Here is a 24,202-nt window from a genome sequence, read left to right on the forward strand (position 1 = left end):
ATAAAGACTCCTGTTGTTATCACACCAGTAAAACATGGGCTTGACACATCCAGTGCTAAACTGACATCCACAACTCATTAGCAGTGTTACTTGGTTTTCGGTGTGACATTGGTTTCTCCAAGTTGGAAGCGTAAATGAACTGCATACAGCCTGGAAGCAATAAGCACCAGTTCTTCCCTGAGAGAGGTCTGGCAGACAGCTCTTTGGTTCCTCTTGGTGTGATTAGTGAGACATGAGGACCAGAGCAGCAGCACAAGCACAAGTGGAGATCAGAAATTTGCCATGCTCCAGACAAAAGTGTGGTATGGAAGCTTTTGAGTCAAAATCTGGGTCTCTGCTGGCACCATGTCCAGAGCTGGTGTATCTTGCCAATTCCTGTGTTTCTGGTTTAGATGACAAATAAGGCTTATTTTTCCTTATGTATCATGTTTAAACCTTTAATAAAGACCAGCAAAAAGACAGCTACAGGGACGTGCTAAACTTCTGTTTCTCATCTGTTCTCTTTCCTCAATTCTTTATACCTGTTTTGCTGTTCTGGGAGTCCAGTGTACTGCTATTGGTGGTAGTTGTGAGGAACAGAGTTATCTTTGTTTGATGACCATCTTCCCATCACTTGCACAGTGGGATAACAAGGTTCTTAGGTAATGACATCTTAACTTGGTGTCTGTATGGAGTGAATAGAATAGAATAGAATAGACCAGACCAGGTTGGAAGAGACCTTCAAGATCATCGCGTCCAACCCATCATCCAACACCACCTAATCAACTAAACCATGGCACCAAGCACCCTATCATGTTTCTGGATGGTTTTGTTTTTTTCTTCTACAGTGGACAGAAAGAGAGATGAGGTCAGTTTCTGGTGAGCCCTTGGGGCTGTGGGGTGAGCTGGCTCAGCAGGGCATGCAGTTGTGGAGCAGAGATACTCAGTTCACCATTTGCAGTGGTCCCTTGCATGGATTGTGTGTCCCTAGTCAGACGGAAAAGAAGACTCCACTGCTGGCCATGAGGTTGCAGCAAGTGCTTCAGTTCTCCTCCTTCCTTTTGAAAAATTGTTTTTAAACCATTAACTTCAGAATTCCATCCTGAGGCGTCTCCAGGGCAAAGCAGAAAATGCATTTTGTGTTTCCAGCCTCACGGTTAGCAGGAGTCTGGCTGCAGCCACGCGGTGAGGAGCGCATCCTGCCGCTCCGGCGCCGATTGGGTGCTGCGGCGTGCAGCGTCACATCTGATTAGCGGCGTGCCAGTGAATGAGGCTTGAGTGAGGACGCCCTGCCAGCTCTGACTTGTCTCATTTCCCATTACTTTTATCCGTCACCACGAATGCCGAGCCTCCCTCCTGAGCTAATTAAGTTTGCGTGTGTTTAGACACATTGCCAAATAGGGTTTAGCAAAGCAGAACTGAGCATCTCTTTTTAAAGAGGGAAGGCAGGGAGCTGAAACAAGGCTGCTCAGACAGGGAGATAGAGCCTCAGAGATGTGGAACATCTAGGAGGTATTCCAGGGAATCACCCTGTGCTTCCCTACGAGACCTGGTGCCTTTTGCTACTGTGTTGAGACACGGTGGGCACAGAAGGCACTGGGGCAGTGGGAAGGGGTGCAGTGCTGCTTGTCTGCATTTGGAGGAGTGTGTTGGTGGAAGCATTGCGTGGTAGAAACCCCACTGGGTTTCAGAGGAATTCAGGACAACGAGGTGAGTGCAGTGCTTCCTGACTTAGGGACTGGCAACTTGGGGCAGATCTGTTCCTAACCCTGCTACTCCTTTTCTCAGCTTCCTCTAGTGATGACAGCTGCTTGCACAGCTGCCTGCAAAGCAAGCTGCAGTACTCTTGCCCAGTGTCTCATGTTGTTGGGAGTCATCCATTGTCCATAGCTTGGCTGTTGGTTGGAATCCATGCAGCCTTGTTCCTGGCTTCTCCAGCAATGACTTGTGTATTTAGTTTGGCTTCTGTCTGCATGTTCTGTTGAAGAGCTGAGGCATGGTATCTTCTGGACAGGCCTGTCTACTGTGAGTGCTTCCAGGAGATACCAGTGGTAGATACAAAGACGCTAGGAGGCACAGCAGACTGAGCAAGCTGGATGGGAAAGAGTGGCTGGCACAGAGAGAAGTAAATCTAGAAGGCTGTCAGTGGTGCATGTGGGCACAAGGTGTGGAAATAGCCTTGTCAAAACCAGGAGTTACAATATGTATAGCACACCTAGCTCAAGGAAAAGCACCAGAGGAATACTGATTGCCAAAGTACTGCTCTCTGTTGATGGTGCCTGGCAGTATCTAAGTCTGCAGGATCCAACATGGAAACTCATCTGCCAAAGAACCTGTGAAGCCTCTGCTTGACTGGAGGATCTTCAGAGAACAAAGCACTGTGTGGCTACAGGCTTGCTTTTTCTTAGAGCTTTCTTGGAAGATCACAGAACTGTTTGTCTGGCATCCATCTGACAAGAGGGAACACTAGTCACAAGGAGCTGGGTGCCCAGGAGAGGACACCAGGCATCTGGGAAGCACTCATGGAGGTTCAGCATGAATTGAGGTCCTTGACCATGCCAGCAAAGGCTTTGACATAGGTGTCATGCACCATCAAAAGGAGAGTCCTTGTGGGAGGGATTTGGTTGCTGATGGAGAGAGCTCATTGCATGAGAAGACTCAGAGCGCTGATCCTCTACTGACTGCACTTGGATCAACCGTCTTTCAATGCCTGGTGTGTGTGAACCAGTAGGGGAGACAGCAGCTTTCCTGCCACCCCTCCTCTTCCCTCTTGTTAGGATGCAATTTCTTTAATGAGGAAAACCTCTTGAGTAGGAACATCACCTTTCTGAAGGCTTGTCCTGACAAGGCAGTTCAAGCCGACAGAGTCACATATCAACTTCAGCAAATATCAGTCACTCATTACAGAGACTCTTCTCCCCACCACCACCCCCCAGCAACACCCCTCGTTCCCAGACAAGGGAATGAATCACACTCCTGCTCTTGAATACATCATGACAAGTCATGGTTCTAATGAGAAAGGGCCATTCATTCTGGGTGGAAAGTTCCCTGTGTCAACACAGAAATGTTATTAATTAAAAGAGAGCTACCTGAAGCAAAAGATGAAAGGAGCACCAGATCTGCCAAGCTAAAATATGAGTGGGGATACAGCCTCGTTAGGCACACGGTCCTCGGGCCTCTGAGTGCTCAGAGGGAAGATTCTTTTAGCCTGTTGGAAGGAGCTATCCTCCAAGTTTAGCATCTCCAAGTATGAATTCTGATAGCTGGCATAGTCTGTTTTAGTGCTTGGAACTCATGCTGCACCTCCGGTGGAACTGCCACTAGTCTTTAAGCAAATTGCATTCATGTGGCATTGGGTGGTCAGGGTAATATGCCTCTAAAGGGCTGAGGCAGCCACCAACTGCAAGAGATGGTTTTAGTGGAAAAAGAGGGTACTTGGTGTCTGCCAAGGTTGAGCCCTTCTAATCTAAGCTCTTTAGTGTGATGTATCTCCTCTGAAATGTTACATTGCCTCCATCTGTGTATGGAACCCATTTGCCTGCTCTTGAGCACAGTGTGAACTAATTTTGGCAACTAAAGAAGTATTTTTACTGTGTGTTCCTAGCTACAGAGCTGAGATACAGGTTAAGTGATGTGCCTGTGGTTTTGCAGGCAGGCAGAGGCAGAGAAAGGAGCTGAAGCCACATGTGCTGAATTTTCAGACCTGAACCTTAACTTGCAGAGTTAATTCTTTCAATTTTGGATCATTCTGCAAATGCCTGGGTAACGATGCATGCAGACTTTGGACTGGATACCTTGGACATGAAGATGCCTGTAGTGTACTTGCTATGGCTGATGAGAATGTGCTAATTTATGTCTTTGCAGGAAGCTACTGCTCAGAAGGTTTTTATTTCTTTAAAGAAGTGTTAAGAGGCAAGTACTCTCTAATATAGTGATAAAACACAGTGAAGTGTCTTGAGATGTTTATAGCCCTTGGTGCTCTTCCTAGGTTGCATATTAGTAAATTCTGAGCAGTGAATTATACCATTGCTTAATTTTATCTTACTCTTTGTAATTCTTTCTCTGCAAGTTACCCAGGCTAGGAGGATGCTTGCCATCTCAGACCAGCTCTGAGTGTGGCAATGGGCTGATCTTTACAGCTTTGTCCTGGAGGCTTGGTTTGAAATCATTCTTGGGTCACGAATGAAGAAGGATGGATGGTGTTAGTGTCCCTTGTGCGTGCTGTTCTTTGTCACAATACTGGGAGAGGGTTGATAGTCTCTGCCTGGGGGAGAAATTGCAGATGGCCACTGAGTGGAGTCAGTGGGGCCGCTAGGGTAGCTGCGGGGAGAGGCAGGAAAAAGCATAGGGTGGGCAGGTAGAATGGCAGCAGCGCAGGAGGCTGTGTTCAGAGGGTGGCTTTGAGAGTAACAAGAAAGAGCTGGTAGCAGAAAGATAACATGGTAATTTGTGTTTAAAAGTAATAATTCCTTTACAACTAAGATCTTTCAATTAGCTTGTTGTTGTTTTTAGTGGGGATCAATTTGCTGACCAAGCCTATGGTGTCTTTCTTTACATGAAGGAAGAGGGTGGTGTGAACTACAGTGCAGGGATGGAACTGAGTATCCAGGGTCAGGAACCTTTCGAGTCAGCTTTGCTGATGGAGTCGTTCATGTAATTACATCCTAAAGTGCTTTGCCAGAGCTAAGCACTGCAGCCTTGTGAGCATGCTCTTCTCCAGCACTTACAGGGAGTAGCACTGACCCAGTTCACTTCTGCGACCCTACAGTCCAGCCTTCTGCTTTTAAAGGAAATGATATCACTGATGCAAGAATAAATTTTGGGTTTTAAGATCCCCTTCCTGAACACTTATTTAAAGTTAACATAGCACACTTCTGTTGCCCTTCTGCAGAGGTTCTCTTGAACATCTCTGCTTGCCTTTGTTTGAAATCCACTGGTTGCATGAGCTTCTGCAGGTTAGGTTGTCTGAGATGTATGACTGTGGGAATGCCCTTGTGTTAAGCCTTGGATGTGAAATCTTTGCACAGGGATCATGCACTGGACTGTCACCTTCAGGTCTGCTGCTCGTCTGGCGTGTCATAGCAAAGATGTGTGTCGTAGGCAGGGCCATACCGGCCCCAGATGTACTGAGCTCAATGCATTTTGGGGAGCATGGAATCTGCTGCCTAGGAATTAGGACCAAAGAAGTTAGAAGAAGTGTGAGAGATGGTGGAGAAACGTGGAATAAGCTTATAGTGTAGGTGGGAGCGGGACAGGAATTGCATCAGGTACTGTATTTCCAAGACTGGCCTACTGAGATGGGGTAATGAAGGGAAGAGGATTTTCCATCCCTGGGTGTGTTAACTCGAGTTGCATTTGAAAGCTGTCCCGCTGAACTGAATGCAAGCTGTTGATCTCAATGTCATCTGTTCATGCAGTAAGGAACCCTAATTCCCTCTGCAGCAGGAATTGCTAGGGTTAATTCTGTGTCCAGTGCTGTAATTTATTTGGGCAAAACAGTTTCAAAATCAATGGGTCTGCAGTGGTTATTTGGCAAAAAACCACACCTCCTTCTAATAGGAGCTCAACATTGTGATTGTCCTGTGCCCTGGGGAACTCAAAATTGGTTGGCTTGGGAACTACAGAGGATAAGTCACTGGAGGGCTGTTTGCCATCTGAGTTTTGTTGTCTGTGGTGTGTGTGAAAAATAGGATTAGCTGCACAAAGTGTGAATTTTCTTTATTACCTCAAAAAGTGTGATTTTCCTAGCATTGCACAGTTGTAGTGTTTCATGCTGGGGCTAAAATGTCAACTGTCTCCCTTTGGATCCCAGTTGTTGTTACTTCCCAGACAGAGCAGAGCAGTTGTGTGTTGGCACCAGTGCTGCCCTCCCAGTGGTTTGGCTGAGGGCGGTGCTCTCATGGCTTCTCTGCTTAGAGTTCAGCTTGAAAAATACTGCCAGCATGGGAGCAGAATCCTTCCCTTCTCACTTCCTCTGTTCAAGCCTTGTGTGAGTCGGTATTTTCCTTGAAAGACATGTTATTTTGTTAGCATGTTTGTTTCCTGTTGGGAGCCATCTTCCTGGATGGGTCCAATCCCTTTTCTTCTGAAGCTCCTGGCTGGCAAAGACCTACTGGGCCATCTTGAGGTCATCCTTGGTATTTTCCCTCCAGCGTATTCTCATGTGCCTTGGCCAGCAGCTCTCTGTCTCCTGAGGAGTGGATGTCTGGCGGTGTGTAAGGCTCTCAGGAGGGTGCTGGAGTTGCCGACTAACTTTTTGGAGCGGAGTCCATTCTGTACTGGACTTGCCTTTTTCTGTGTGTTTGGTCAGGGTGCTGCCCTCAGCCTGGCACCTTGAAGATGGTGACTTGTGCTCAGAGATTGCTCTGGAGCAGGTGCCAGCAATGACATCAGACACGTGGAGGTGGTACTACGAGAAAGAGCAGAATAGAGACAGGAGTCTGGGGGAAGAAGACTGAGGAAGCGGTGCAATGTGCTGGCAGGGCTGTGTGTGGGAAGCTCATGCTGCCTGGGACTTTGTTCTACCTTTGTCCTACCACCAGCTTTTTCTGCCTGTCTTTGAGCAGAGCCTTCTCCTCCTCTTTGCCCAGCATCTACATTCTAGGACACCCTTCATGTTCTCTCTGTAGGTGCCTGTTGGTCATCCCTACTTTAGTTTTTCCATCTGGATGTTGAGCTAGGTCTCAGTGCTGACCATCAGCCACTGTGCCGAAGGTGCTTGGGCCCTGACTGACTTTTCCCTTCCTTGAGTCACATGTGTCCCCTGCATACTGGATGGAGGGGAAGAAGCTGGTGAGAGGTTGCTGAGACCTCTCCTCCTGCTTGCTGTGCTTCCAGCTCTGAAGAGAATTGTTACATCTTCTGGACCATTTGGCTTCCCAATGGTCATCTTAATTCTTCTCAGTATGTATATGCTATTTCTTGGTTATTAAAAGGACCCCTGAAAAGCATCTACCCTCTGAGTCAGTGCTCTTCCATGCAGCTAATTGCAGGAGGGTTTTGCTTAGGCTGTGAGGCTTAATGTTTCCAAACTCTCCCTGTGCTAAGAGGGTGATTTAATACCCAGGTCTCCTTGTGGCTGCAGGGACTGACCTTTGTGTGCCATCAGAAAGAAGGTGGGGAAGAACACTTCTGCCAGGAGTAATTCAAACTTGGAATTACTCTGGAGGAAGTCCACTGGCTTTCTCTATCAAGCGTGCTTTAAGGGCTGTCTGGCCAGCCAGGTGTCTCAATCTTTCATCTCTACATCCTTACTTTGTGTGACACTTTAGGTGCCAAAATAGCTTGCATTCTCTGGAGGGCTAAGAAAGCTCCACACTTACTAGTGAAGGAGTGATTACCTTGGAATGACAAGTCAGCCAAAGAATGGATGACTGTGGTTGCACAGCCTGTGTGGGAGGGAGGGATGGATGGATGGTGGTTCAAGGGGAGGTTTTTGTCAAGTTGCTGCACTGCATATGAGAAAACAGAGAGAAAAAGCCATTAGACTGTGTATTTCAGGTGTGAGGAAGCTGCCAAGGTCTCCTGGCATTGTGAAATGCCAAGTGAAATGTTACTGCCATGTGAAGTACAGCAGCGTGTTGGAATTAATGAGGCTGGTGTAGGGAAAGCACATGTGGCTGTTGTGGAGGGTTAATGTGTTTGAGGGTGATAGGCTTTAGCAGGGGTTTGTCATCAGGGTTGCCATGCTCAGAAGTGTAGTCTAATGGCTGGACCACACAAAAAGAAATTGGAGGTTACGAGGAGAGCATTAAAAGTCGTGAATTGCCGAAGTTTTTGTGTTTGCTGCAGACCTGAAGCAAATCGCTGGCTTAAGGGGCTCTAAGCACCTGGGTCTTGCACTGGATTTGCAGGTAAGGTGCGGGCTAAGTAATTAATTCCTCTTGCTGTGACCAGGATGGGAGATGATTCTGACTTGCCACTTCTCCTCAGAAGTTTCTTCAGAAGCTGGTAAGGACTCTGGTTGTGAAACCCAGGAAGTAAAGAGGATCCCTGGGTGCCTGACAGTCCCTTTTCTCTGTTGGTTCTTTCTCGCAGGCAGCCTCGGGCTGCCTGTCTCTTTGTTAAGAGAGTGACAGCAATGTGACACCGTGAAAATAATTACTAACAAATCACGGTGGTGACTGCAAACAGCTCGCTGTCTTCAGAGGCATGTCAGGGAGCATTAGAGCAGGGCCGTGGGAGCGGCAGAGCGGCTAGGGGCTCTTTCTCTGCTCTAGGCTGAGGGAAGATCTTCGGAGACCTTTGGCGCCTGCCACCTCCACATCATTCACTTCTCGTTGGCTTTTTCTTTCTTACCTCCCTTCCCTGCCTTCGCCATCAATAATTAAGCCCATTAATTGCACAGTGACTTCAGGAAAGCTGAGAATGGTGAGACGGGGCTTCTGCCTTCCCTGGATTCAGCAACCAGCGACAGAGCAGTGGAGGAATTTCTGGAGGGATATCAAGGACACATGCAAGCTGTGTTTCCTATCTTGCAGCCCTTGAGTGCTGCCCAGAGCATGATTGTTTAGAATAGAATAGAATTAGCCAGGTTGGAAAAGACCTTTGAGATCGAGTCCAACCTATCACCCAACACTATCTAATCAACTAACCATGGCACCAAGTGCCCCATCCAGTCTTTTCTTAAAACACCTCCAGTGATGGTGACTCCACCACCTCCCTGGCCAATCACTCTTTCTGTGAAGAACTTCTCCCTAACATCCAGCCTAAACCTCCCCTGGCACAGCTTTATTAGCAGTGTACCCCTAGGAATTTGTGTGCTGCTGGTACAGTTGGAGAATGGCCTGTGCTCTTGTCCTTGGAGCCTCCAGTCACAGTGAACCCAAAAGTAAGTTTGTGTTTGTGTAGAGCATCATGGAAAACCTGCAGCTGACTGGCATTTGCAGGAAAAAAAAATGGGCAGGGGAGCAAGATATCCTTCCAGGATTCAGCAGGGATGTCACTGATGTCATTCGGTGTCAGAGAATAAACAATGGACATGCCATGGGTGAAGGAGGTGATTGGTACCCAACAGAACAGCTGGAGGAGTCTCTGTAGGGATGAGGCCGTTGTGGCTGTGTTGGAGTAGGAATCCAGAGCTACACGGACAGAGTCAGAGCAGAAGCTCTCTATAAAATCTTTCATTACACATCTATAAAGTTCCCTCCAAAGGGAGAGTCTAGCAGAGGTACTGATACAAAACTGGAAAGCAGCTACTGGCTGAAGTGTCCTTCAGCAGCATTGATAATCAAACCCCTGGGCAGCCTTTGAGAGGGGAGCTCGCAGTCTCCTCTCCTTGTTCTTGAGGGTATTTCATCCTCCAGTTTGACAAGGAGCTGTGCTGTCTGTCAGTTAGCTGTGCAGAGGAGCACCCTGCACAGGGAAGCAGAAGGTGCCGGTGGGAGCCCGTTGCCAGCACCTGCTCCACTGAGCAGTCCTCTTTCCCATTCTGCTGGTTGCTCAAGTGATTTCCCTGACTGTCACATCTGTAAATAATGTTTGTGGCATATCTAGCTAGATGCAGAGTGGCGATGGAGGGGGGAGGGCTGGAGCTGAGGGTGGCTCTAACAGCCCCTCTCCCCGACTCATACAATATTTATGCAGGGCTGGGAGTCGGCGGCACTGACCTCTGGGTCGTGCTGTTAAACAGCTCCCGCAGCCCCTGCATCCTAATTGCTGCACTTGTCCTTTGCTCTTGAGGATTCGCTGCTCCTTCTCTCCAACCAAGCAAATACTAATGGCAGCTTTTGCTTAGAGGTGGGGAGAGGTCTCTTCCCCACAAGGAAAAGACAAACTTGTTTCCCCTTGTGCAGGTGTTATTTGCAGCCGCACAGAAACCTGTGCTCAGACCCCTGACGTGCCAAGCTTATCGCCGCTGCCACCCTGGAGGTTGTGCCAGGAGCTCATGGAGCTTCTGTGTGTATAAATTTGGGTTGTGTATCATCAGAGGGAGTGAGGAGGGGGTCTACCCTGTTCCCCTGGCTCCTTATAGAATTTCTCTTTTCCTTTTAGTGGGGAGAGGGAAGAAGAGACAATTACAGAAGTCAGTTGAGAGAGTATACCTGGATGTTGTGGTGCTAGAGGAAGGCAGAAACGGTGCCTGCAAAGAAGAGGAGTTCAAACAGTGTCACAAGACATAATGGCATATTTTCTTGTGGATAAATGATCTGCTTCAGTGAGTGGGAAGAGTGATCATGCAGAAAGCTGGAGACCCTCTGTGTGGGCAAGGGGTTCCTGCCCTCCTTGCCAGCAGTACAGCTGTGGCTGGAGGTGGAGCTTTTTCATCTGGCAGACAGGGACTTTCAGCTGATTCAGATGGTTCAAGAAAGCCCGAAAGATAAAGTTCTTACATTGCTAGAGCTGCCATGTCTTTCCCCCATACTGTTTGGCTGGGGTCCATCCTGCCTGGGGCTTCACACCGAGTATCTGCAAGTCCAGTGACCTTACTGGCCACCCACGTCCTTTATCCTGCCTTCCTGAATTGGCAGGTCCCCTTTGTGACTGGAAAAGTGCTGTTTAGACTGGAGACTAATGGCCTTTAAGTGACATGATTGTATTATGTTAAGCGTCTATAGGCTTTACCATTAGGCACTAAAGAGTTTATGACTCATAGCAGAGAAGCCCTTGTCCTGAAGAGTTTATACTCTAAATGGTCTGGACAGGCAAAGCGTGGAGAAGGCAAGATTTCCTCCTGCCTGTTGCACAGAAGGTCTAAGGAAGGACTGGGGCAGGATGTGTCTTCTCAGTACCAGAGCAGTGCATTGTTAGAGGTCTTGCATGCTTGGGTTTCCTGGGGAGAAGTACTTCTGCAGTGGGAATTGTGCAGTGGGATGAGAAGCACGTTTAATTTTAGCTAAGTTTTTGTGTGTGTTTTGTTTTTGAGGGGGCTTAGACACGATGCATTGTGGGTGCATCCGTTGCATCAGATGTATTCCTTTACTCAGTGTGTAATTACAGTATTCTGCAGTGGGAGTCTGAATGCTTCTTAAAACAGCTTATATACAGAGGGCCAGGTGATGACTAAATCCATGTCTGCATGAAAGACTTCACAAGAGACCACATAGATGGAGAAGGGACATGCTTTGTGTCATCAGGCTCTGCTGCACTGTGAATCACAGAATAACTTAAACAGAGATCTCTAATCCAGTCCCCTGCTCAAAGTAGAACTAACGTCAAACTTAGATCAGGTTGCTCAAGGTCTTCTCCAGATGAGTTTTTGAGTGTCTCCAGGGGAGGAGATTTCACCACCAATCTGTTACAGTGCTTTGTTACCTGCACAGTGAAGTGTTTTTCCTGATGACAAATTGGAAGTTCACCTGCTGCAGCCTGTGGTCATGACAGGCGACTTTAACTGAGAACTTGCCTGTGTTGGTATATGTGCACAGTATCCAATCTTGTACACCCCTGCTCATAAGATGCTGTGTAATGTCATCTTTAGTAAGCAGATGGACTGTCACAGCACAGCAAGCTTGTGTGCAGAAATCTGGTTTTAAGCATTTTTCATCGTCTCAGGTTCCCAAGGCTGAGAGGGACAATCTCAGTCTTGTTCAGTTTATTCTTCTTTTGGAACGGCGTGATGCATTTCTGATGTCAAAGGGAAGTCCACCCAGTTGTCCACGCTGTCTGGAAGGCCTGTGAGAGCATTTGCTCTACACCAACACCCCTCTGGAGAACTTGGTATGGAGGAGTTCAAAGCTTCTGCCTTCCACACTGCTAACCTCAGCTGAACCGTGGAGCCAGCAAGCTCTGGTTTCCTGCATGGTAATTAAGTAGCTATTGAAAAATCAAAAGGCTCATTTCTGATCCTATTCTTGCTGGCTACTTACTCCAGGTAGTTACTCCAGATTTACTCCCACATGCATAGCAGCTGAATCAGGCCTGGTAAATAGAGCTATGAGTCTTTTTAAGGGAAGCTGTTAAGCAGTAGCACATAGATTTATTATAGCATCATGTGTGTGCAATTGTTGATGAACATCTTCTGTTGGAGGCTGAATACCTGCTGTGTTACAGCCTTGCTTTTTATGTTGAGATAGCATCTCTGCCAGCACCTAGCTGATGCACAGACAGATACCCATAAAAGGGCCAGATCTCTCATGGTGTTAAATGCCTTCATGTTTCATTAAGGTTGATGGCAGTGAAAGGCTTTGCAGGAAGAGCGAGTCACAATGAGCCACTTGCCCTGTGTGGGTTTTCTGGCAGAACTGTTTTCCTAGGGTCTGCATTGCTCCCTGCAGCCTGGGGTAACAGCTTTTTCCATTCCCAGGTGAGCTGCTGGGAAAGCATTGGGTGTTCAGGTTCTCCCAGTTTTCTTAGCAGTTAGCAGTAAATTCAGAGAAGAGGGCTCTAGCTGTTAGCATGTGGTGGGTGATGGGCGTTCAGGTATTTCAGCCAGGGCTGCTGTGAGTCCCAAGAATTAAGGCTTGCAGTTTGCCTTTTAAACTTCCTAGGCAGGATTATGCCTGGTGGAGAGAGAAAGCCATGCTGTCCAGAATGGGCATCACAGAAAAAGACAGGAGGATCTGAAAGTGCCAGGTATTAGCCTCACTGCTTAGCATGGGGTTTTTGGCCTCATTACACTAATCCAATTAAAGATTGATGGAAGAAGATAACACATACTCCAGTGAAGGGGTTTGTGTGATGACTGCTTTTCTTCCTGGGCAGCTGGAGTGGCCCTGGTTATCTTGTGCATCACCACACCTCCCCGGGCCCTGCAGACCCATTGGTGCCTCCACATACTGTGGCGTGTGCTCTTCTCCTGCATCGTGCCTCTCTTATTACTAATGGAGCATGGATGCATTTTAGCTGCTGGTCAGCCCTCATTAATATCCAGAGATGACAGGTTGACATTTGTAAAGAAGACTTGCATTGACCTTCATGTTGTGCATCGGTGCGGTTGCCATGCGGTGCCCGGTGCTGGATGCTTCTTCCTGAGCTGCCTCAGGAATGCGTTTGTGTTAGCAAAGGGACAGGCTGCTCTGTAACCCTTTGCTGCTACTGGGAGCACAGGCAGTGTGTCTGGATGTCTCTGCATCCCAAGGAGCAGTTCCAGCAGAGCCTCCATCCATTCCAGTGAGCAGAATGGGGGATGTTAGTGTTGCAGTCGTGGCTCTTTGTGGAGGTTGTTATTTGGGTACTGAGACCTTAATGGAGGACAGCTTTATGCCAACAGCAATGTCCCATCTACTTCCTTTTCCTAGCTCCTGTCTGGGAATGCATCAGAAGAAAAGGTTGCACTGCCCAGGCATCCTGAGCTTTGTCAGTTGCCTGTCTCTCCCCCAGCCCACCCCGTCCTGGCTTGAGGACTGCTGCAGCCCTCTTGGCAGTGACATTTATTAACAGAGGGGGCTTTGAAAACAGGCAGGCTGCTCCTGCAAAGGCTCCTTGCTGTAACTCCATCTCCTCCTATTGCCAGCCCGTCTGAGGCAATGGCTGCTGGTGTTGAAATTCATTAGTGTTTCCTGACAGGCACTGGAGGCTTGCTCTGTCTGTTCCTACTTCCCTGCTTCATGCATGCTGATATTTAAAGCTGATGTGTGGCTCATAGGCTTGTTGCATTGTGACAAGTTTGGGGGTGGTTGAGAGAACTGAGAGGGTGGAAGGAAAGAGAAGAGGGAGGGAGATGGGACTTTTCTTACAGTTTCTGTGAAAGTGTAGGGCTTTTCAGACCCTCTCCAGATCTATTGTCTTTCCACAGCTACTGCTTGAGAATTTTAAGTACAGCCATACTGAGGTGACCCATCCTGCGCTGGTGGGGGCAGAGAGGGACCCCTCTTGGTGTGTGCTTTGTGAGAGTGAGGTGCAGTTACCTGAAGAGGGCTCATCTGGCAGGAGGGCTCCTCCAGCCCCTTGGCAGCTCTGTAGGACTGAGGAGCATGTGAGGGGGGTGCCAGAGGGCTCACAGGGGGTTCATCCCTCCATCCTTCACTTTGGACAGAAGCATGAGGGGAGACTGGGTCAGCTCTTGCCTCCTTGCACTGAGTGGCATAGTTACTCCAGCACTGGGGAGATGTCTCCGACCCCCCCCAAGCTTTGGATTACACAGGAGAGCTGCTCCAGTACAACTTGAATTATTTGGATGGGGGAGTTGGGGTTTGGGGGTTTTTCTGGAGATTATAATACTTCAGTTTCCACAGCTGCAGCATAGCTTGGCTGTGCTGTGTGCTCAGGGCACTCCACCTGTGAGTGAGTGCTCTGAGTTCTCTTGGCCTAGCACAATGGTAAATCTCAGCCAGGCTCTCTGCCCCTCTGGGATGCTCCTGCAGCCTCAGTGCTTTGGAGCAGAGTCTCGCCCTTTTGCATCTCCAGGCCATTGAACCCAGCTGGCTGAGGCTTAACAGGATCAACCTAAGTCTGCTTCTTTTGGAGGATGTGAATTTACCTAAATTGCTTTAAATTCCTAGGTTGCCTCCAGCTCACACAAGGTTCAGTGCAAACAGATATGGCTTTGCCTGTCGTGGTGGCTCTACTAAAACATCTCAGGTGCCTTAGCACAGGATGTAAGTCCCTCTCTGTCTTTCTCTGCTAGGAGAGAGCACCTGCCTTACATCAAAACCAGAGTGGCACCTCTGTGCCACATGGTCCAGAGCACTACCTTGACCAGCCTTGCTTTGAAGTAGAGCACAAAGCTGGGATGGTTTGACAGCTCCTCTCTTTGGCTGTCACGTTGTTGCTGCTGTGTGCCGAAGCACCCAAGCAGGCTTTCCGACCCTCCTTCAGCAAAGGATTTCAAGGGCAGTAGCCAGCCTGCCCTCTTTGCAGTGGGGTTGGCTGGGACACAATGAAAACGTTCTGCATCTCTTACAACACAAGGTCCCCAGGGCATGGAGGTTTTTTGGAAGACTAAGACCAGGTCTATAATACCAAGATTTACTTAGTCCCTTTATCTTTCCCATAGAGGGGCTTGTTCTTTTAACTGGCTAGTGTGTAGAAAGTGGCCCAATTTCTTTGTCTCCTGACATGCTGAACCCAGAAGCAGATGGACGTTAACCAGCTCTGATGAGTTGGGAGAATCAAGCATTAATTTTTTATCCGCCGTGACCACCTGAGTGACGGAAATCAATTACGGCCGCCCCTCCCCCTCCATGTTAATGCGGTGGCTCTGAGCTGAGATGGGGGAACCTGTTGAAATGAGAAACCCCTATTTCTTACTTTGACCCCCTAGATAATTAGGGTTAAATTGATACGCTATCGCACCGGTGACACATTTTATCTGCCTCTGTTTGTACAAGAGGACACAATAGTGGAGGAAGGACCAATTTGTGCCCTGCTCTAGCTAACCAGACTGAGATAAAAGGTGTCACTAGTATGATAACGTTCTTTCCTCGTGCTCCCTTTATTGTTGCTCAATTTGCCTTTTTTTTTTTTATCCCCCCTCCTTTTTTTTTCTTTTTTTTTTTGTTTTAATCCTGTTATTTTTCTTTCAATACCCTTGGTCATATTTTAACTCCATGCCATCGCATAATGACACCCTGCTAAATGTGTGTGGAGATAGGCAACTCTGGCTGACAGCCTTCCCTGATAACCGAATTCCAGCCCATCCATCACTAGGCTGCTCTCCTTAACTTAAGGAAAGTGATAACTAAAGCAAGGCCGTTTATCACCGCCGAGCTGTGCGCTTCTTAGTGCCTTGGAGAGAGTCGGCTTCGACAGGAGAAATCCAGCCATGGCATCTCACCTCCCATTTGCATCCTGTTCATCTCCAGGACCCATTTACCCTGCAGAGTGGAGGAGTGGGGCTGGATGGATATTGGAGCCTGGGGTGATGAAAACTCTCTGAAAATGGTGCAGAGCTGCCACTGCTGACTGCAGTCCAAAGGAGGATTTGGACTTGCTTGGCTGGTGGAGAAGTACATGCTACCTGATGTCACTTGCTCCTCTGGCTAAAAGGGACCTACATTGTGGGATGCAGGTGGAGGTTGTGTGCTCCCGTGTCAGCTGCTGGGAGGACAGCCTTTACCAGAGGCTGGAAAACCTCACAGCTGGTTTCAAGTTTCTGTGTATCAAGTGCAGTCATACCCGAAGCTGTGGGTTTGGGAGCCAGCTTCTTTCCCAAGGAGTGAAAGCTTCAGTGTTTGGGGAGGCAATACATAGAATATACATACATAGAATAAACCAGGTTGGAAGAGACCTTCAAGATCATCGCGTCCAACCCATCAACCAATCCAACACCACCTAAACAACTAACCCAATGAAACCTTGTTCAAAAGCTGGAAGGATCATACTGGATTGAATGTGATGAAATGTGCCATCATTTCTCCTCTCCCTTCTCTGAGGGAGGACCAAATCCCAAACTCTATGTACAATCAAAGCTGCCTCCAGTGAGCAGCAGAGTTGCTTCTTGTGAGAGCAAGAAGCTGTACTGAGCATAAAAGCATACTTACCAAATGAGCTGCTCAAGTAAATGATGGCCCTCCTAAATGGAAATACCTCCTTACAAGGCCCAGGAGACCCATGCATGTGTCCTATTTACTTCAACTTGGAGAAGATGCTGGAGAAGCTCCTGCCTGGTCACCAGGCTAGGGGGACCCCAGTACAGGTAGTGAACTTAAAGCTGGGGAAGAGACATTACAGAGGTGTTTTCCTTCCTGTAGCTACCTGGGGACCTGGTTTCTGTGCAGTGAGAACTCCTCATTCCCTGTGCTGGGAACACTCTGTACCCAGACTAGACCAGACCCATATGGCAATCCTTTGCTAAAGGCAAGCGCATTGAGTGGCTGTATCCCTGCTGGGCTGGAGCCACCAGGCCTTCATCTTTCACCTTGAGGAGCAGACTGATGCTTTGGTCAGCATACTGCTGACAGCCTACCCAAGTTACAGCAGGAGCCATAGGTCTTCTAATGCTTGAAAAACTTGGTGAAGTCTCTCTGGTGCTAATGTGAAATGAGAGCAGGACAAGTGTGAAGGGGGAGGGGAAATGTCCCTTAGGTCACACAGCTTCACAGGCAGTTTCTGGGGTTGTTACTAGTTTGCAAAAATGCCTCATTTATTTAGTTGACATATTTATTTGGAGCATTTATTTTCTCCAATTAAAGACCCACTGTCCGACGCCCAGGGCACACTGCCATCAGTCTCAGGGTGGAAGTAGAACCAGACTGTCCAGTTTGCTGGGCCCTTTGGTCCCACAGGGAAATGCTCTAGATGTCATTCATTGCGCTGCGTGCTCAGCTGTCAATTCCTGTGGCTAACGAGAACAATGCTGTACTTGCTTCTTCCAGGCCCTATCCAAATGTTAGGTGAGTTGATAATTATTCCTCTAACTGGAGCTAGGCCGAGACCTGTGTTAATGAAAACTTCTTGGACTGGGTGCCTTTAGTAACATACCTTTTGCTAGCTGCTGTTGCCATCCCCTCTAACTAAATATGAGCAGTCTATGAGGGGTTGAGCTGATCATGGGTCTGTATTTAGACTCAAATGGTCTAAATTTGGTCATTTAATTCAGATGATTCCTTTCCAGTAGGAAGAACCTTTCCTGGAAGAAGTGCTTAGTGTGCTGGTTGGGGCTGTTCAGCTACAGGATGTCAGGGGCATATGTGCAATGGCTGTGAAATGCATGGCCCAGGCTGCTGTGTATGCGATAGCTGTGCAGTTGCAGGGGGTGACTCCAGGTGGTTTATTTCAGCACGATGGTGCTAGCAGCAGATGAGTTGTGCCCAGAGATGAGACTGTGCTGTCAAGTCACATTGCTTACCCTGCGCGTCGCCCTAGCCCTCGTGCTTGCAAGCTTGTTCTTTTGACAGGCTTCCTGCTTTCCAAGAGATTCCTCTGGACCTCCTTATTCAGATGTGCTTGCATGACATAAATTGTTGCTCCTACATGATGATGTCTTTTCAGGACCAGATGTCTGCTTTTGACACAGGGAGTACTATTCCTTTCCTAGTCCAAGCTGGGCTCACAATGTCAGTCCACTAGTGAGTCCCAGTGTGTGCTGTCTCTCTTGGCCTTCTGTTCCTGGGAGATGTCCCTGGATATGTTTGTCAGCTTCCTTGGGTTTTTTTCCCCATAGAAATGGAGGCAGCACTGAGATCAATCCACTCTGGTACTGCACACCCAATGTCTCACATTATCTACAAGTGTCTGTCCTGCCTCTCCCTCAGCTCCTTGTGTGGGAAATTGCTTGTAGATCTGAAGAGATGCTGCCCTGTTCACCAAAGGGTTTAGAGCCGGGCTGAGCACTCAGGTGCTGCAGGGGGTGCTGATGGTGCATACCCACATCTGACCAAAGCTTGTTCCTGAATTTCAGTCTTGAGCCTGAAGCCTAGTCTGGATTATTCCATCTTTTCCTCCATCAAGAGTGAGGGAACACTTTGCCCTAAGACCATGATCTGTTTTGGGATATTTGAGCAGCTGATACCGTCACTTGCAGCTCTTCCCTCATTCTCTACAGCCTCCCCCAACAGCCCCAAGTGCCCCAGAAAGTTGTGAGATTCTCCATGCCCCTGTTTGCAAAAGCTGATTTCAGGGGTTGTGGCTTTTAACATACACAAACAGCTCTAATTTAGTCATTTATTTAGTTGACATATTTATTTGGGATGTTCTTTTGCTTCAGTTAAAGATCCTGTGACCAGTGCCCCAGGCATGCTCAGCAGTATGTGAATGAACAAGATCCATCAATTACTCTTGATCAGATCAAACTGGCCAGGGAAAACTCACATAACTCATCTCCCTGACCTGGCTCAGCTGGAGCCTGCACAGCTTTGCAACTTGGCCTTCCCCTTCCAAGGGGCATGTTGCAGCCCCCCTGCAAGCACACTGGGATTGGCACAGAGTGGGAGAAACACCTTCCCAAATCCTTCTCTCCCTGAGGGCAATCCACCTCCTTGGTGCCAAGTTGTTTTGTGAGCCCTGTTCCAGCAGCTTAGACTAGGAAGGGAGAGTTCAAATGTGTGCTCACAGCTCTGGCCACTAGTGCTCAAACCCATAATGAGACAGTTCAGCACCTTATGTCTGCAGAGTTGTGACTGCTCTGTTCTTCCAAGCACCTGCTTGAAAACAGCCTCTGCTTTCTTAGCCCTGAAAATGAATGCATTGGTGCCTCTCTCCCTTGTTTGTGTCTCTTTAGGTGTTTTAACCATAAAGACCAAATGAAAAGGCAGTAGGGCATGACAAGTGAATTGTCAGTCCTTCTGTCTGCCCTGCAAGCCACTGGCTGGGCTGAGCAGGATGTTTTCACAGGAATTTGCAATGAGTTAACTCAGCTAGGGACAGCCTGCATGCTGCAGTCATGTTTGTGTGTTAGCCACCGTGGATAAGAGCTGCATGATGCACTTGCACACAGCTCCTGCTCCAAATGTTTGGTCTGAAAGCTGTCAGCAGCCTGGATGTGGCTGAATGTGTGCAAGTCTTCAGCCAAGCAGTGCTCTCCTGAGGTGTTTAGGGTTGTTTTGTTTTGCTGAGAGCGACGGTCCTTCTGATTTGCAGCAGTGTGTTACAGTAGACTTGAGGGTCTCTTCCATCTCAGAAACAAATGCCCTTAAGAAAACAGAGTTTGTGTTGTCAGGACACTGATTGAATCAAACCTGCTCTCTCTTCTCTCTTACAGGTTACCAGGACAATGCCAGTACTTAGGGCTGCCGGTTGCTGATTACTTCAAACAGTGGATTAATCTCAAAAAGGTACTTTTGTGCAAACTGCCGTAGTCTTCACCTTCCATTCTCCCCCCTCCCCTTGTCCTTCTCCTTTCCTCTTTAAGAAGGTGTCTAATAACTACTGCTGTTTTGCATTGAAATGAGTTATTTTCTCAGAAGCTGAGCGAGTCCTCCAGCTCCCTATTGTATCTCCTCTAATAGAGTCTTACTGTACTTGATGGGATGTATTCTGCAGCTGGGGAGAGTCCCATTGTGGCAGGCACAGTGCGGTGTCTCCTCATAATAGTGGGACATTGGGAGGCCTCTCTTCAGCGGAGGTTGTCTTGGCCCCACTGTTGCTGACTCTGTTTTGTTTTGCAGCTTTGTAAGGCTTCCAGGATCTCGATTCCCTTCAGATCACATTCTGGTTGATAAATGTGTGGAAACATTCCCAAATGAAAATCAGTATTTCTCTTTGTGCTGTAGGGAAGGGGAGCTGTCTCAACAGCACATCCACCTAAGAAACCACAGTGGTCACTTTGCAAAGCAAAATGCCTTGGACTTTACTGTCTGGTGCCTTGTGTTGCTCCACTGCTTCTCTGGGTGGTTAAAGAGCAGCCTGCTGTGCATCCACAGGGTCTCCTGGCACAGCTGCTCCATCTGCACAGAAAAATGTGGTGATGCTGTAAGCCACAAATCAAAGTGGGAAGAAAAGAGAAGTGCAATTGCAAGCAGTAGCAGGGTGAGCGGGGAGGGTGAGGTCTGTGCCCAAGAGAAACTGGGGTGGCTCTCCTTGCTAAACCTCTGGATGAGTGAGATTCCCTTATTTGAGTTCCTGCACATTTTCCTGATAAGTAGAGGTCTCGGTAAGTGGAACTTGCTTGCAAACAGCTCGTTGTACTGGTGGGCTTTTCTTTTGTTCTGCTATTTATTTACTGTTTCAAATGGAAGCGTGAGTGACAGGCTGAGGAGCCGCAGAAGGACAATTTGCATGATCTGTTCCGTCAAATAGGGTAGAACATGAACTTAACAAGGGATGCTGGCAGCACATTCCTGGCTGAACTTGTCAAAGGGTCTTGTATTTCCCTGCTGTCAGAGCAAATCTTTTGGCTGATTGCTGGTCCTTGGTAAATGAAATCTGAAAGCACATTGGGGCATTCTGCAGTTCAGTGACCATTAATGATCGCCATTTGAAGTTCACTAAACTTCCGGTGAATGGATAGCAGCTATATCACCAGCAGGTTGATGGCTGCAGAATAATAATATTTAAGAAGAGAAAAAAAAAAATATCTCTGTGTTCCATGATGTTCACTTAAAAGTAGGTTGATCCAGCTGTGCTCCTTCTCTGGACCTCAGGATGACTTACGACTCTTTCCCATAGTTTGAGGCTCCTGAATTTAGAATGTTAGGAGCTGGGATTCATCCCGATGTGGATATCCAGGCAAGTGATCATTCTTCAAGATGGGCGTTCATGTATTTGGCTTTAGCAAATATTGTGAATATTAAGTTGAGAGTTGATGAGCATCCATGAAGTACCAAGCACAGGGCTAAAGGCAGGAGGAGGAAAGTACTTCTCTGCAAGCTCTCTGGAGGTGGTCGCGGGCTGAGTGTGTAGGCTGGGGCATGTGGGTTGGACAGGGTGGTTCCAGGTTGCCTGTGCCCCTTTGGGAAGTGATCCAGGTTGAAGAGGAGAGCAGGAACCTCTTCTGTCCTGTGGCTAGAGAGCTACTTCCCCTAGGGCTTGCTTTTATCTCAGGGTGAGGATCTGTGACACTCACTGACCCACGGCTCTGGTGGTGCTTGTGGGAGAACCACCTCTGTGTTTTCATGAGAGAGGATTTCCAGCCTAGATAAATAATTCTGGCCAAGAAGCAGGACCCAGTAGGACTGCTGTGTATTTTGAGTGAGCTCCCAGTGTAAGAAAAATAAAGTTGGCAGGTCTCTAGCCCCCCTGCTCTTCCCTGCATAGCTCAGGTGCCCACTTTTTCTCCTCCCTTTGGCATGTTCCAGACTTAGAAACAGCCCCTAGGCTGAGTCTGCCTCTGACCTGATCCATGAAGTGAAAGTGCTGGGGAGGGGATGGTGTGAAATTGCCAGTTTCTAGGTCATGGATAATGCAGAGACTTGGATGTTTCAGGTGTTGAGAAAACAGTTCATGTGAGTTTAAATGGCAAGTGTGACTGAGAGGAGTTTCTTGTAGGATGGCCCCACCTGCATCTGTTGTGTGTCCTTCAGGTCTGTGCAGTGATACAAGCAGACCCTGGTGAGTTGAGGAACTTCTGCTGCAAACACAAGGCAATGCAAGAGAGTGGGATTACCTATGGAAAGCTTGGGGGGCAGGGAGAGCAGATGTGTTTGTGTACCTGTGTGCAATGAAGTAGCAACAAAATGTTTCAGATTCCCTCTGCCTGTGCACACATGGCTTCAGCTCCTCTTTGTAGCTGTTTTAGATCATCTGGAGCAAGAGTCCTTGTCTGTGCTGCCTTTGCCAAAGAATGGGATGCTCCAGAGTTCAGCACTCCCCCTTCCTGAGATGGTGACACAGGCTTTCCCAGGGTTTATTCTCCAATAAACTCCTTCCCTTGATACTTCTGTGCTGCAGGAGCAGTTCAGGTGAGCAACTTGTGCTTCCAGGTCTCTTTCAAGTATCCAAGACAAGTATCCAGGACTTGACTCTCAGGCAAGCTGAAGATGAGAGCCAGGCCCTGCTAGCTGCCATGCTTGTGTTGCCTCAGGAAATCTTTTTGGATTGATCTGGCCATGCAGGTGGTGGTGAGCTCCGCTGCTGCAACTGTGGCCACATTGTGTTGGGATCTGTGAAAAAGCCTTCTGTGGAGGACAAAAGGAGAAAAGCTGCCTGTGCACTTGACTGCATTTGCTGAAGTTTTACCTTGCCCTGTGCCCCCCCGGCCTGCTAATGCATCGCTTCCGTCAAGCCTGATCGGTGTTTGCTGACATTTTTAATGTCACTGAGCGATCTTGTATCTCTGGTGAACTGTCACTGTAGAGCTGACTCGGGGCAGAGAGTTGATCATATTCTTCTCTTCGATTAGCTCAGCCTTGTGGGAGGGCAGCAGAAAGCTGAGGAGGCTTTCTTTGAATGTTGCAACATTTCAGATGTCCCCTAAACCATCTCAGCAGAGAGCCAGCGTCCCGTCTGCCAGTTCTCCATGTGTGCCTGTCGTGTCGATCCACAGAGGCCCCGTGGGTTAGGACTGAGATGAAGAACCTGAGCTGCATCGTTGGAGCTGGATGCTCAGGATGTCAATAGCAGAGAGTGCTCCATGTCAGGAGCAAGGGGCACCAGTGGAGAAATACATGCAGAAGCAGAAGGCTGCTGGTCAAGATTTACGCAAAAAGGAAAGCTGCTGCAGCTAACAAGCCACAACCAAGCTGCTGCCCCAAGAGTATCCTCAGGTAGCTTGGATAAATTCATTAGTGCTTGTTGTAGCACAAGGATCAGCTCTCATTCGTGCTTCTTTTGCTCTTTTGAGAGCCTCTGTGGTTTATCGTTCCAGGTCTCACTTGAGTTAGCAGCATGCTTGGTCCCGTGATGGATCCTCACCCTGCAGGGATGGAGCCAGCACCGTGTTAGGCTGAGGACACAGTGCCTGCAATCATGAGGTGGCTGGGAGCCTGCGAATGGGAAAGCCAGTGAGCTGCAGAAGTGCCAGCACTGCTGGGTTTGAGACTACATCACAGAGAAGAGAGTGATTGTTGGAGGGAGGAGGTGCAAGAAGGGCAGTGAAGCCAGGCTTTCTTACAGTTAGCTTGTGCAAGAAACAATTGCAAGATGGTGGTGTCTAAATGGCCACCCCAGAGATCAAACCTAGATGTTCTCCATCCCAGAGGCCATCAGCATTTGCTTGCAGGTGTAACAAGGAGAGCATGGTTTGAATCTGCTTTCCCTGTGTGTCTTCAGGGACTATGAGCTGCAGCTGCCTGTGGACCACTGTGTCTAGCACCCACTGTTTTTACCATGCCTGTCTACCACAAACTTGTATGCCCTTTTCTGAATCCACTCATGCTTCATCCTGCAGCAATGAGTTTTGCTATTTGGTTATGCATTAATTATATTCTCTTTATTCCTATGTTATATGAACTTGCAGGTCCTTTTGCAGGGTTTTTTTTGGGTGGTGTGGTGTTTTCTTGGTTGTTTTTTGTTTGGTTGGTTTGGGGGTTTTGGTGGTGGTGGTTTGGATTTTTTGTTTGTTTGGGGGCTTTTTCCCCCAACCTACTGTCAGATCTTTTTTTTGAGGGGGGGCCTAGGTCTTGCATTGTCTGAAAGAGCAAATTCCAGTTCTTCTCTCTTGTGTAATTCTTGACTTGAGACCTCTGCCATACTCTTCATTGTCTCCCTTCCAGTGCAGCATAGCTTGTCAGAGGGCTGGCACACAGGCAGTTGTGGGCTCTGTAACTCTAGAGCTGGGCTGTGGAAGCTACTTTTAACACATTGTACAGTATCCTGATGTTCCAGATTATTCTCTGGATGCTAGGCAGTTAAAAGATAGGAATGTTTTCTGTGACAATTAAGAACTTGGTTTATTCCTTGTTTTCCCAATGTCTTTTTTTCCTCCTTTTTAAAGACAATCTTCATAGCCATCACAGAGTTGCCCCTTTCTCAGAGGTGCCCTTTCCTCAGAGGTGCCCCTTTCTCAGGACAGTTGTCATGGTGCCAT

The 24,202-nt window shown here is 48.1% G+C and overlaps 1 protein-coding gene across 2 annotated transcripts in view; it reads left to right on the top strand.

The window, feature by feature from the left end:
* Positions 1-24,202, top strand: part of ERI3 (ERI1 exoribonuclease family member 3) — a 138,647-nt gene that overhangs the window by 37,317 nt on the left and 77,128 nt on the right. For both annotated transcript variants that reach the window (XM_054165542.1, XM_054165543.1), the window contains exon 6: positions 19,499-19,571. In XM_054165542.1, coding sequence (XP_054021517.1) covers positions 19,499-19,571 — 73 coding nt within the window. The remainder of the gene's footprint in view (positions 1-19,498; positions 19,572-24,202) is intronic.

This window comes from Dryobates pubescens, chromosome 11 (genome assembly GCF_014839835.1).
Source record: "Dryobates pubescens isolate bDryPub1 chromosome 11, bDryPub1.pri, whole genome shotgun sequence".
In the NCBI taxonomy this organism is placed as follows: domain Eukaryota; kingdom Metazoa; phylum Chordata; class Aves; order Piciformes; family Picidae; genus Dryobates; species Dryobates pubescens.